The sequence below is a fragment of the Accipiter gentilis genome, chromosome 15, assembly GCF_929443795.1.
Source record: "Accipiter gentilis chromosome 15, bAccGen1.1, whole genome shotgun sequence".
Classification (NCBI taxonomy): domain Eukaryota; kingdom Metazoa; phylum Chordata; class Aves; order Accipitriformes; family Accipitridae; genus Astur; species Astur gentilis.
Window position 1 is genome coordinate 7,585,443 of NC_064894.1, and position 15,086 is coordinate 7,600,528.

The 15,086-nt window shown below is 48.8% G+C and overlaps 1 protein-coding gene across 1 annotated transcript; it reads right to left on the bottom strand.

The window, feature by feature from the left end:
- Positions 1–10,874: 10,874 nt before the first annotated feature.
- HTR1B (5-hydroxytryptamine receptor 1B) lies at positions 10,875–14,550 on the bottom strand. Its single transcript, XM_049818124.1, has 2 exons — positions 13,226–14,550; positions 10,875–12,002 (listed from the first exon to the last, which is right to left on the bottom strand). Exon 1 carries the CDS (start codon positions 14,426–14,428, stop codon positions 13,289–13,291), a length of 1,140 nt encoding a protein of 379 aa, XP_049674081.1. The 5' UTR covers positions 14,429–14,550; the 3' UTR covers positions 10,875–12,002; positions 13,226–13,288.
- Positions 14,551–15,086: the final 536 nt, after the last annotated feature.

Here is a 15,086-nt window from a genome sequence, read left to right on the forward strand (position 1 = left end):
GTGAGTCTCCTGGCTGAAACGTGCAGGGTAAGGAAGAGCGTTAAAGCTAATCCGGGTGAGCAGTAAGTGTGGAGCTATTTCCTTGCACATGCAGAAACACATGCATTTTTGTAGCTTCTTAAACTCTGTTGTCTAATGTTGACATATGTATAAAAATAGTTCTGTTTACTTTAACTTGACTTAAAGGGTTTTAAAGGTAACTCTAACAGCAACACATTTTATCCCTCCAGCTTTGACATTCCTCAAAATCAGCATTTTGGGGCACTTTGGGGATGATTTGAGAGCTGATAACAGAGAAAACATAGTTTAGAAAGCTCTGTAGCATACAGCAAGGTAAAGGAGAGCACGCGCAGACCCCAGGAGTCCTGAGACAGCATGTGGCACTCACGCCTGAAGATCAGTGGCAGTGCTATGGAGTTACAAGCTAGAGGACTAGTGGAACGCTCTGCCTGGTAATGAAGCAGGCCAGAACGTTCCATCGCTTTGTGCAGTAGATCTGGATTTCTGCACACGTTTGGGTTCTGGTATCACCTGTATTTTGCTGTTTCTCTATCAGACTGCAGGTAAATCACCAGCTGTTCTCAGCAACATTTTGGTCTGTATCCTGAAACATGGAAAAAGGCAGCTCACGGCAGAGAATTCACTTGGAGGTACACAGAAGAGGGATGTGACAGGAACTGAAAAGAGCACTGTGGGTTCTGAACCTTTAGGTCTGGCCTGCAACAGGCCGGAAAACAACATCATCTGAAAGCCAAAAGGATTAAAAATCCTCTCTGTCATCCTATATCACGTTTTCTGCAACTGTGGATGGGGTGGGAGGCTGCAACTGTCATCATTTTTGTTTCTGAAACACTAAGGACCGTATCATGTGAGTACTCTGATGAATTCCTACTCCCCTGGATATCAGCTCTCCTAGGACTGACACAAACATGTTCTGGAAATGATAAGATGATAATAACGCTTATTTCCCCAGAGGAAGATGACTGGCATCGTTGTCTTCCTTAACAGAGGGGATTGAAGGCACAGAGTTACTCAGGGACACTTAGCAGGTCAAAACCTTCCCAGTCTTTCTTCTCCTCCCACATCCACTTGCTGGTCCCTCTTGGGCAGCCCACTGCTACGTGGCCCCGGGGCATCCAAAGTATGGGCCAGTGCCCACGAGACGGGTGCTGGGGTGGGTGACGTGGACTTGGTGCAGGGCAGGAGCACGGCAAAATACAGCTTGGGCAACCACTGGGGCTGGCGAAGCCTCTGGTCTCCTCGCGAAGGTCAAGAGTGGTGAAACATGGGGAGCGGAACAAAAATTCTTTTCCCTGGGGCAGGAGGTCTCGGCAGTTACGCTGAGAGATTGCCTCACACTGAATTTCAGCATTTCAAGGAAAAATGAAATTCCTGAAACAGCTTCTTGCATGCGGTGAGGATGGGAAAACGAGCTGTTAAGCTGCTCGCAGAGGTCAAGCAATGAAAATGTATTTATCTATTCTTTCTTTTGACCAAATCATCCTGAAGTAAGTGTCCAGACACTCAAACACATGGCTGGGACTAAACATCTGCTGTCCTTCAGACAGGCACCCTGCCCTGCCCCTGCCAGATGCTGACTAAATGAAGGAAAAAGCATTTTTTTTCTACCTTCCTTATTCCTGGGCTGCTCGCCAAGTCTTCTCCCAAATCCCTGTGCCTCTCTCTCAGGAAACGGGAGCTGGTCGTACCTCTCCCCCAGCACCCCTGCTACCCCAAGATGGGCTACCATGGCAGGGGGACGGAGAACAGCCCCCCCTCAGTCCCACTCCTGCCCCCACCAGCGTTTCATAGGACCTTCCCAGCCTCGCGTGGGGCTGCCCGGCTCTGTGGACCAGATCCTGAACTCCAGCAAAAAAGCGAGGCGGCTGGCCGAGCCGTCACGTCATCCCCTCCGCGGTGTGTAACGTATAGCCCAAGGGCAGCCGATAGACGTGTGTGACTGGGTTTTACTCCTGAAAGGCCACAGGTTTCTGGTCAGAGAGCTGGCTGATTTACAGCTCTCACACAACTGTCTACTGGCAGTCAGGGGTCTAAAATCCTTGCCAAATAGTGCTGCTTGGTCACTAATGGAGCACACGCTCCCTCAGTCAAAGGGAGTGGTATCCCCTCCACTACCTCCAGCAGCCTTTTATGCATTACATGAAAGGAAAATTGCCGTAATCTCAGATATTAAAGGAAATCAATGCTTGCCAACATGAACTCCGCAACAGCACTGAAAAACTGTGCTTCTTTACTAATCTAGTGGATCAGAGAATGTGATGTCTTGAGCAAAATGAGCCTTTTATCCCTGAAAGTTTTCCTTGGGACTTAGAAGTACTTGCGTTGATAACTGCAGGTCCCTCAGATAAAGAGCTACTGCCACATTCAGGCAATCTTTTAGAGAAGATATCATTTTCCTTGCCAGTATCAATGCTCCTTTTTGATATTCCTTTCTCATAATTTTCAGTTTCATAAGTAACATTTTTAGGAATACATAAGATATTTTGGAAAGGGAAGGGCACGAAGCCTGGGTTTGAAAACGTCAACTTTTCAAACAACTGAAGAGAACACTTAGGATTACTTTAAAAGCATTAAAAAAATCCACTTTTTTCTTATAAAACTAATCTGCATCTATACAAACCCCAGTGTTGCTCCTCTGCTTAGAAACAACTGCTTCGTTAAACGCAATGGGAAACACTGCATCGTTCTTTCTCCTGTCTTTTTAACGATGGGTCTGAGTTGTTATCCTTGAAGCAGGAGTATTGTCTCTAGCCAGTTCAAGGATTTAATCCACATATATTACTCAAGCAAAAACCCCGTATGTAAAGGAAGTCGAAAGAATGTGAAGAACCTCCTTCTATTAGATGAACTAGTAACCATGCAGCTTCGAAAAAGCCTGGTGGAATCCCTTTAGGATCTTACCCTAAGCCTGATTAAAGGAACTCAATTATATGTGCTGACAAAACTCTCAGAATATTTTTGTGTACTGTAACTGAAGTGTGACTGAAACCTGTCATTCAGGCAGAAATCAATTCACTGTTCCTATAGCAAAATGTAAAACTCCCAGTACTACTAACTCTTATTTAATTGAAATAAATACTGCAGTTTGAAAGACTAGCTGGGCAAGAGTATCCTACGGGGTGTTGACTTCCAACTGCTTTCTGTGGAAGCTGAGTTATAGCAGTGCCAATTTATGAACTAGTGAGAAGGTCTGTGATTTAATTAAAGACAGAAGAGATAAAATCCCTCCTTCATAAATGAAAGCTAATGCCCTCTAATTGTGCATAGATGGGGAAGAATACTTAGAAGCACGTGTGAGCCTTCTTTCCTTATAATACCCTGGAGTCCCCAGTTCTGGGAAACTGCAGGATGATTATTTTTTCAAATATTCAGTGCTTCTGTACGTGTAGAGACCCACTTAACAATCCAGAGCACCAGGAACTGGGCCCTGGATTTTCAAAGCAGCCTACGAGCTCCAGAACCCTCATTTGTTGGATGGCCACTCTGAAAGATCTAGGATGATGCTTCCTTTGAACGCAATCGTTACTGTACCATTCAGCGTCCATTTTTAGCTGCAAGTTAATACCTAAGAGAGGAGTCGTGGCCAGGTAACTGGCAGAATAGCCAAGGGTCTTAATTCCTCTCTGCCTCATGCAGAAGCAGGGCAGGATGGGCTGGGGAATCAGCATTCCTCAGTACAACTAGAGACAAGAAAAGCATCAGAAATGCTTCCTGGGGATTTTCAGGCACAGTGGAATCCGACTGAGCAGAACTGCATTTAGAAATGGGTTGTTTCCTATAATAACGGTTGTACTCGGAATGTGCCCGCTTTCCCTTGCCTTGCTGTCGGGTTGTCCTTGCGTGGTACAAAGCAGACGCCTCAGCACCACCTCAGCTGTCTTGGTAGCTAGAGTGCAGGATTGCTTGTGTCCAAAAGAGGCTTCAATCACACCCTGATGATGCTCTTTGTTTTCCTGAATGTTTTCTAGTTCCACTATATCATTTCTGAGGCAGGTTTGACGTCTTGAAGTATGCAGGATACAGGACACAGGAATTTACAAGGTGAAACAATGCTGTCTTCTGCCTTGTTTCCTACATGCAATCTCATCTGCTCTTTCCACTGCAGTTGTTTTCACAGAACAGTGGCCCCAGGGTGTCTAAAAGAAGTCTTTTTGTGATTTCATTGTGCATTTTTTTTTCCATGTTATGTTATTTTGCCCATCTCAGCATCACTCACCTTTCTTTGTCCACTGATTTTCCAGCCTCTCTAGTGCAAAATTTGAATAGCGTATGCCTCAAACGTACCTGTGGGACTTGGCTGTTGGCCAAGAGGAGGACAGTGCCTCTCCCCAAGGTTCCTATGAGGCCCCAAATCACAGACTTTAGAGATCACCTCGTACTCTTATTTGAAAACAAGGGAGTTACTGGTCTCTTGATTTAGTTGTATGGAATATACTGCTCAGAAGTACACTTAAGTATGTCAGTACATTGCCCAGGCACCTATACTTGTTCAGCGCCTTATTGGTAATCTCATAAGGAACTAATGGTAGCTCCTCCTAAAATTTTAGCCAAAGCACAAGTATATAAATGAAAGAGACTGATTAACTTACCATGATGACTCATGGTGACTCCTTCAATCATCTTTTCCATTAGCATGGAATTCATCAAAGTGTGGAAAGCTTGCACAAAGGCACTTTGGATGTAGCTGTCTGATATGCAAGATCTAAACTTGGGATATGCAAGATCTAGCTCTGACCTGACACACAAAGACTGTTATCCTTCAAGGTCCTGAAACAGCGAATAGCTCTGAAATGCTCATTTGTGAGCTGTTGAAGATTGCTTAGTGGCCATCTAAGTAATCACACTTTGCCTATGGTGTCTATACGTTCATCCAGCACGAAGACTTCACTACAGGGTTTTTTTGTGCTCTTGCTGTATTTTGGTAGGTAGTTTCTGACATTCCAATTAGTCCAACCCATATTAGACATTTAGTCTTCTGACATCTGGAGCAGTGACTGCCAGCTATTTCCCTTCTCATTTTTTCCTGAAAGAGATAAAATGTTAGGTTACGTGTTAAAAAGCTCCTCTGCACCCCTACAAAGGAGCACAGCGACAATGGCAGGTGGGGGAAGCCGAATAATACCCTTCCTCACCTCCTCCCAGACCCATCAAGGGCCATCAAGGGCCCATGTCCATAAGCCCAGAAGAGCACAGGGGGACAGCGGGTGGTTCTGGGGGACACAAATGAAGGACTCGGAGGAAAGCACAGCTTCTCTGGCTCCTTCCCAGAGTTGTCCCAGGGGACCCTCAGCCCCTGCGTCCAGGCATGAAACCCATTGCGATGAGTCAACAGGAGAACCTTTCGGACTGGGGGAGGTTACTACGTAGGGCTATGGGATGCGTTATGAGGTGCAAGGGAAGAGCATTTGGGGATAGCACAAGAGTTACAGTGGGATACTTAGTGGAAGAACCAAAGGTGGGGAAAGGGAGGGCTCCGGATCGTTTGGGGAGGAACAACTGTCGCAATAAATGACATGATGGAGTGATAAAGGGATAAAAGGGGCTGGCCCTGTGTAAACAAAGGCTGGTCGGTATGGTTGCCTGGCCATACCCTGTGCCTGATCAGTGCAGCCTGTTGTGTCTTCACTAAACTCTGTTTCTAACTCTTTTCCTGGGTGAGGGTCTCTATTTTGTGTGCATGTGTGCAGCTGGAAGTCTAAGAGCTATTAACTGCAGTGGGATGATGGGCAGGAGTGGGCTGCGTGTCTGTGGTGCAAAACCTGGAGAAACCAGCATATGAGTGAGTATGTGATGACGGGCAAAGATCAAGCCAGAGTAGCTGGAGAGCGGGTGAAGTGCCCTGGGAGCCAGGAGGTGGGTGGGTGGGGGGATGCGCATCATGTTGTGGCATCTTTAATGGGTGCGTGTGTGTGCCTGGTGGTCTGTACCAGCGGCTGGAGTGGGGCTACAGCACTGGGGGTTCATACATCCAGGTGCAAACAACTGTGGACACCGGGATCCAGGGTCCGAGCCCAGCTGCTGGAGGGACCCACCTTCCACATGTGTGTGTACATATATATATATATATATATATAAAATATTCTTACTAGTGGACCTCCGTCCTGATTAGCCGCACTGTGAGGCCATCGGGGGCTGTTCATGTCGGTGTGAGCCCCGAGCGTGTCTGTCTGCGTTGATCTGTGTGGCTGGCAATGTGTATATACGTGTGTTGCACGTGTGGATGCACGTACCTGGGAATACGTGCTCAGCCTCACTGCTGGTTGGACCTGGGGCATGGAGCTGTGCAGCCTCACCTCTGCCAGGCTACTGGAGTCAGCTGCCCTAACCCAGTCCTCCCAGTAGCCGCATCCATGGCCACGTGGCTCCTGTGTCAGAGGTGCCCGGAGCCAGGGCCACCCAGCCCCATGGGACCCCCCGGTGAAGGTGGGTTCCTTCACCACCTCTTACCTAGACACTATTCCTGAGGTTTTCCTCGCCCTTCGCTCCCTGACGGATCTTTTGAATCTTTCTGGACTCAACTAAACGCAGAGTTTTGGTCTGTGCCTTGTGGGCTGCTGAGACCAGTATCGGCACGAGCTTCACAGCGATGCTTTCCTTCTGCCGCCCAAACCTGGCTGTTTTCTAGGTCTGCGCTGGGTTACGGTCCGGCTTATGTCATATCTGTGTCTTTCAAATCTACAGGAGATTCTTCTAGGAACTGAGTTCAGAGAAGGACAGCCTTCTCCTGTAGATAGCAAACAGGAACCTTGCTTACTTTTGCACTAATTCTCTTAAATGCACTGATCCTAATATTCCTTTGCAAAACAATGTTTCGCACCATTTCAAAGACTGGATTTTAGGGGGCTGCGTCCAAATGAGATTCATGTTCTAAACGCAGCGCACATGTAGAAGAGAGCACAAAGTAATTGGAATTTGAAATCTACAGGAAAAAGAGTGAATGAGCTTTGGAAGTGTGTGCCTTAATATAAAAGCAGGTAGGAATGTATTAATAAATGGTAATTTGAACATATCTGGGAATATCAAGCTTTTTAGAAATGGTATTATGAAACTAATATTAGGATAGTGGTATCCCTGAGGTATCGGGATGGAAGGAAACTTCTAATTTAATTTCCACTTCTCTGAATTCTGGAAATGTATTTATTATTTTTGCCCTGTTCTACCCTAAACATGTTCCTGAAATCTAATGTAACCTCATTAATGCCTAAATTTTCCAGATCCCGTTTTTTCCTGTTATTCCAGTTTTTGCCTTGGTTCCATATAAGGAAAGAAATGCCAAAAGGGGGTTATTTTACATAATCATCCCCTGTTCCTGTCTTTCCTATTTTTCTACAACCATTCAGCCTAAAAGACAGAACATATGATTACTCAGTGAAAGCCCTGCAGCCATGAACTCTCTCTGTTTTGTAGCCTTCAAAGTATTATTTGTATAAAGACAATAAAAAAGTCTTGTTCCTTTATAAGGATGGCTGCAAGGAGTTTGATCTCTGGGAAGAACAGCAAAGATTTTCTTTCTCCAGCTCCTGAAAATGACTCAGTAAGAGATTTTGATCTCTATATTGTAAATTTGATATCCTGTGGATCTCCTTTTCACCTCACCTACTGAGTTGCCTGTTATATTACATCTTTCAAGCTTAATATGTGATTGATTAAAAAGCTTCATTTTCTGCTTGCTTTTCTATATGATCATTCCGGGCTTAAATGTTTCATGCTCATTATTATCACCAGCAAGACTCACTGCTGTAGGAGAGTTCATTTAAACCATGTCTGTGTTTTGGTTTAGGCACTAATTGTTGGAAAATGCAAAAACCATCTTCATATGAATGACAAACCTTTCTGTCCTGATGTAGACAGGTTTTTAAGGATAGATCTCAAATGTCTGTGGTTCCCCTAAAGACAAAAAGGCTCCCACCACGGGAAAAGGAGTTAGCATCTACTTTATTGAATAAAGGCACACCTGTAATTTTCCTACATGTCTCTGGGTATGGTTCTTCTCTCTGAAATTATTTGGTCACCTGTCTGCTGGGGTCCTGAGACCCAGGAGTACTAAACTTGGGGTTTTTCCTTACACCCAGGTCAAGGCTTGGAGATTTTGGTCGACCTCCTTGCCCTCTTTCTTTGCTACAACCTGTTCTTCAATCTCTGCTGCATTTCAATTTGAATGGGATTTCACCATTTGAATACAGAATTGCCCTCAGCCATGCTGCTCAGCCTTATTTGCCTCTCCAGTGTTACTACTACTTGTTTTTTTCACTTTGTCCCCTGAAAGAAGAGCTTAAGACTGATCTGGATTTTCAGGTAGAAGTGCTTACTTCTGACAATACCCAGTCCTTGCTGACCAAGAGAGCATGGGGGCAGCAACCGTGAACCAGAAAGCCATGGGAGGGCTCTGCCAATGGAAGGCAGATTGGCTTTTTGCAGGCAGGGGCAGAGGAGGGTGGAAATCGGCTGCTCCAAATGGGAGTATTAACTCTCATCCCTGCTCTACATGGCCCTGCTGGAGGCTGAAGGCCAGGCCAGCTTCCTCAAATGCTTGAGAATTAGCTGAATTCCCTTTTGTCCCACGGAACCTCGGCGGGTTTGTCAAGCACTTTCTTTTTCTTATGCACGCAGAAGAGGTAGAACTCTGTAGGCTGCTGCACGGCTGTATGAAGGTTCATTGCAGGGGATTTGCCCTCTCAATTTCTATATCCTGCATCTGTGTTTTATTAACTGGAAGAGTGAGAAATGCCTTTTAAGAAAAATTGAGGAATACTAGGAAAATAGTGCAGCTATGGGGCTGCAAACAGCTACTCCCACAACTGCAGCTACTCTTGAACAGTCACACCTCTCACAGCGCTCGCCGTCAGCAACACCATCACGCACACATCCCTTACCATGCAACGTGGGAAGCATGAAGTTTGCAAATGTGTGATCACCTCGGTGCCCAGCAGAGATTTGTCTCAACGTCACCTGACAATGTTTGAACCCGATGCAACAAATAAATAGATAAAAGGCATGCTGCTTCTGTAACGAAAGACTGAAACAGCACGGGCTTAAGCACCTTTGGAGTTTACCTGCGGGGTCATGAAGAGGTTCCCGTGACAAAGGAACACCAAGAGGCAGGATACAGATGGGGGGGGGGGGGGGGGGGGCCAGAAAGGACAACCTCTCCTACTGGAAATTTCAGTGTTCCATCCTTCCAGAGGCAGAGCGCAGTGACCTGGCCCTGCAAGGGAGTGGAGGGACAGGAGGGCAACATCCTCAGACATCTCCAGAGTCAAAACTTCACCTGAACCCTCACATCTTTTACAACCTAGGTTCAACCAGGACACGCTTTGCCAGTCACAAAGAAGTGAAGCTCGCATGGGCCACCCTTCCTGCCCTAAAACACGCTACGTGAATCTTAGAACGTGTTTTACACATTTGTATTTTCCGGCACTGAGTGATGTCTGCCCTACATTTCTTCTCTTTGACTGCGAACGGATGCGTGTCCTCACTCTACCTATCTCCCTGCAGGAATGGTTTTCTGAACTAGACGATGCTGGTCAGGTAGCACGAGGCCTTTTTAACTAGCAGGTTGTCTCAGCAGGGCTCCGGTTACCTTCCTCTCCTCGGGCCCCGAGTCGCTCAGCGCAGCTTTCACACCGACAGTCTTCCCAACAGCGAGCGTGGTTACCCGAAATGGTTGTTGGTGCAGAAAGTCCAGAGCCTCGGCATGACCTTGGGAAGTTAACTTCTTGATGAATTAGCTTCTCGGCAAGATCCTCACATCACGACTGGGAGCCGGGAGTATTTGCTGCCGGGCGCTGAAGATGAAGGTACGTTCCCGCAGCGCGAGGACCGGGAAAGTCCAACTCCTGAACCTCGTGCTTTCCAAGTCACGTAACTCTATAAAACTGACAGAAGACTCAACTCTCTGTAGACATGCTGAAAATACTCATTTTACACTCTCGTCATCCAGTTTTTTAGACATACGAGAAGCCTAGTGATTTCACTGAGAATTTGGGGTAAACAAAATTCATTCTACAAGATTGGAAAATGGCAAGCGAGAACAGGTTAAGCATTGTTTGATGCTATCTTCCTTGCTTTTTCACCCCATGTATGCAAAAAAAAAAAAAAAAAAATTAAATTTAAAAGGAATACAAGCACTTCAATCAAATAAGATAGTGCTTTAGAAAAATTCCTCTAATCACATTTGTCTTTAATAACTTAAGGGAGTAATTTCTAGAAGCGTAGGATAGTAGTTCTGGTTTTGAGAGGGATGCAATTTTGAGGCAAGCCTTCTGGATTTCTTCAAATTACTGAAAATGTTTATTTTCCACTACTTTAATTTGTATCTTGCAGCCTTCTTTCCTGCCCATGACCACATCTTCCTCTTTACAGTTAATGGGAGTTTCAGAGGCACAGAGGGTCAGGTCCTTTCTTTACTATTCAATTAGGTAAATAAACCCTTGAATGACTCTCTGAAGGATAAGAGGAAGATAAATCATGTAAGATTTTTCCAGTCTTTATAACAGCCCCCATCTAGAATACATACAGACAGTTTTGCAACAACATTGATTATAGTACCCACCAAGTGCTAAAATAAGTTTTGTTTGCTTTTAGTGGAGTAAGAATAATATTTGTAGAAAAAAACACCTAAAAATTTAATCTGGGATTATACGAGAACAGTAAGAATTATACCTAACAGTACCGGTTAGGAGGAAAGCAAAGCTGCCTGTTAAAAATCTGACCACTGATCGAAGCTTGCAATTTCAGCCTTCATCAACCGGTTTCTTGAGTGACTCATCAAATCAGCATTACCTAAAAAGTCAATACTGAGGAACCAGGTAAACCAATAAACGCTCCTTTCAGTCACACAATCGCTACCACTCTTGAGAACACGGTAAAGCGTTTTATTGTTTATACTCATTTTCATTTACACATAGGAGGAACAATCAATGCAGTTCTATCACAGCAGGTGGACCATATCCCGAAACTCGAACTTTGACTGCTGAATATGCGTAGACCTGTCTTAAGGTCTGATCAGGAAAAAAAAAAAAGAAAAAAGAAAAAAAATAGGGGGCGAGTAGGGAGGAGAGTAATTTCACTAACATCAGTTAATTCATGATTCATGGGTATTTATTTTGCAGGTGATACAGCTCTTCTGAAAGAGCAAACTGCTTCACTTCTTTACAAAATACACTAAATAATGTAATTACTTCGAGAATTCTAAATTTCGCAGTGGTTCATGCGGTAAGGGTGTGCAACTGACACAAAATGGAAAACATGGTTACAACATCAAACTGCTACTTCTATTCCCAGCTGGTTTATGGAAAAGGTCATTGGGCTTCTTGATTTCTGCTCTTGAGTTACGGAGTAGAAGCAAGAAGCATTTACTTTATAAAGGCAACTATGAGGACAGACTATAGATATGCAGTGCAGTTGAACAGGTCTACAACTCTTGTTTCTACAGCATTTGCATTTGCTATTGTTTTGAAATACAAACATAACTTTTGCACACTGTCACTTCTCACACGTGTTCAGCTGAAGGAGTCATTTACAGAATTTACTGCGATGCTCCTATTTTAAACGCTGCTTTTTTTCTCCTCTTGGCCTCCTAAGTGAAGGGAGCAACTCTTTCCACTGAAAGAAAGAAATTACAGGTGTGCAGAAGTACAACTATGCTACCAACACAGACAGAGACAACTGTGCTCTTGTGCACACCCCTACAACTGGCCGGAGAACAAATAAAGAAGTTAAGCCTGCAAAATAAATGGAGTTTACTCTCAAACTTTTTCTTCAGTCCGGATGAATTATAGACCTTGATTCGAGGCTGCCCTCTTTTTTTGCAACTGATCTGCGTGACTATTGGAACAGCATCTCTGCCAGAGTCATTACACTGAAATGCAGAGCTGAGCAGTTTGGTGGCAGTATGTATTGACGTTTTTGCAGCATCATGAGTCTGGCAACTGGGCTTGGGGAAGTTTCAAGCAGTGGGTCTTTACAATAGCAACTTGATTCTGCGGACAAAAAGCAAGAGATTGGCAGAATTATTAAAGTATCACAATAAAGGCAAGGATGTCTTCTGCAGAACGCGGCGCTGAGCTTCGCTATTAGCCGGCAGCCGCTTTTGGCAGAGGCGCAGAAAGGCACAGCTTTCCCCGCGTGTCAAGAGAAACACAAAGGTGTCGAGCCTTTCGCGGTGGCTAAAAGGCAGCTTTTCCTCGCAGGATGCCAGCTCCCAGCCGGCTCCGCTCCCAGCAGGAGCAGCCGGAGCCGTAAGGAGGCCAGAAAGTAGGCTAAACTTTACCGGCAGCCTTAATCGGGGACCTGTCCTACCTTCCTTCCTTTAAAAAACCACCCAAAACCTCCAAGAAAACCAAAAACCCCCCCAAAATCCCAAACTCCCCCAACCCCCCCAAAAACCCAAAACCCTCCCGAAAAACCCAAAACCTCCAAAACCCCCCAAAACCTCCAACACCCCCCCCCAAAACCCCCAAACCCTCTAAACCCCCCAAACCCCCCCAAAACCCCCAACCCCCCCCCCCAAACCCCAAACCCGACGCTGGCACCGGGGCTGCCTCCGACTCTCTGCCAAGGGGGGGGGTCGCATCCCCGGCTGCCAAGCGATGTTCCCAGATGCCGGCGGGGGGGGGGGGGCTCTACCCGCCTCTCCCCAGGGAGTTCGGCAGCCGAGTTGGAAAGCCAAGTGCCGTTTAGCACTAATTGGTCTAGAGACAGGCATTTGCATACGAAATGGCGGCAGATCGGTTTAAAAGGTGGAATAAAAAAAAAAAAGCAGATTGCCGTGAGTCACTCCTTGCGAACTGGGCGGGGGGGGGGGGGACGGGGGACGGGACTGGGGGACCACAGGCACACACACACACACAAAAACCCACCGGGAAATGTCAAGAGCGTGCAGCACCGTTGCCACTTTTGCCAAGGGGCTGAGCACCAGCCAAGGGGCTGAGCACCAGCGCCGGGCTGGCCCGACCCACGGCTCGGCTCGGTGGGAGCCTTGGCCGCCCCCCACACCCCCCCAAAAAAAACCCAAAAACCTCCGAGTGGGCTAGAAAGCAGCCGGTCCTCCCCGGGACGGGATGGAAAAGCTCGTTTGTGGGCTCGTAGCTGCTCCCCTCCGTTCTCCATCCTCTCCCTCCCTCCCACCTCCCCCTCCCCGGGTCTTCCCCGCCCCGAGTGGGGAACGGAGCGCGGGGGGGGGGGGCGCGGGGAGCGCACCTACCTGTGGCATCGGGCACGGGTGGGCACGGGGGGAGCCCCGGAGAACACACGGCATTCAACATTTTCAGCTTGTGCATCGGAAACGTATGAGTTTGTGGAAAGCTTGTTTGAAGTCTTCGTTCGACATCGTATAGATGATGGGGTTGATGAGGGAGTTGAGATATCCCAGCCACGTGAAAAAGTCAAAGATGGCCATGTGGAACCAGCAAGCGTCCTTGCAAATAGGCAACACCAGGCTGATGATGAAAAAGGGCAGCCAACAGACGATGAAGGCTCCTAAAATAATCCCTAAAGTCTTCGTAGCTTTCCGCTCTCTAGCGGCCGTGAGCTTCTTCTTCTCCAGCAGGGCGTCCGAGACCTTCACCTTCACCTGGTTCATGTACACGGGGGAGCCCGTTTCGCTGGATCCCTCGGGGGCCTTGGAGTTGATGGACGTGACGGAGGACGACGACCCCGGGGAGTCTGTGATCAACTGAGCCCGCGTCAGTCTTTTGCCCGCTTTCTTTGGCGTCTGCTTCAAAATCCGCGACCTGGCTTCCACGTAGATCCTCCCGTAGAGGGCTATCAGCAGCAGGGTGGGGAAGTAGAAGGCTCCCACCGTGGAGTACACGGTGTAGAGGACGTGGTCCGTGTTCACCACACAGTGCGAGACCTCCTCGGCCTTCGCCTGCCGCCAAAACAAGGGGGGCATGGAGATGCAGATGGAGAAGACCCACACCAGGGCGATCATGCCCGCGGCCCGCTTGGGAGTCCGTTTCGTGGAATACTCGACGGCGTCGGTGATCGCCCAGTAGCGGTCCAGGGCGATGACACAGAGGTGCAGGATGGACGCCGTGCAACAGGTGATGTCCGAGGACAGCCAGATGTCGCAGACGATCTGGCCCAGCGTCCACTTGCCGGTCACAGTGTACATGGTGCTGATGGGCATGACGAGGATGGAGACCAGGAGGTCGGTGACGGCCAGCGAGGCGATGAGATAGTTGGCCGGCGTGTGGAGCTTCCTCGTCTGGTAGACCGTGGCGATGACGAAGGCGTTGGAGAGCACCGTGGCCAGGGTGACGAGAGCCAGGACGACGGCGAGCACGATCTTCCAGGAGAGGGGGGTGCCATCCTGGTAGGTCCCTTCCTCGGCGCTGCAGTTGCGCCCGGGGTAAGACCCGTTGGCGGGGACCAGCGGCGCCTGGCAGGGGCCGGCCGGCTCCATCCCTCCGCCGCGGCTCGCCGAGGGGCTCGGCGGGGCTCCTCGCCCGCTACCCCGCCAGGAGGACCCCGTCGGAGCCGGAGGAGGGCTGCGGCATCCCCGCACCGGCACCACCTCCCGCCCGCCCTTCCCGGGAGCACCGAGCGGAGGGAGGGGGGGGGGGGGGGGGGGTTGGGGATGCTCCGCGGAGCCCTCACTCCCCGCGGCCGAGGGAGCAGGGCGACCCGGCGGCCAGGGGGACCCGCTCGGAGCCCCTCCAGCTCATCGCCCCGCCGCTTCCCCGCGGAAGGCGGCGACGAGCCGCGGGCATGGGGGGATGCTCCCGCCCCGGCCGCCCCTTAAGCTCGGTCCCGCCGCCCGCCGCTCCGCACGGCGGCTCGACGGGCGGCCCGCATGCCCGCGGACGAGCGCTTCGTCCCCCGGGTTGCCGAGTCCGACGGCGGGGGCTGCGAGGGCAGCGGAACCCACCCGTCAGCCCCTGCCTTCACACGCAGCCCGCCGCAGCAAGTTTGCAGCCGCCGCCGCGGGTGCGGGAGGAGCGGCAGGAGGAGGAGGAGAAGGAGGAGGAGGAGGAGGAGGAGGAGGAGGAGGAGGAAGAGGAGGGTCCGCGGGAGGCAGGGGGGGAGACCACCGCCCATGGCGCCCCGCCGCGGGCCATCGC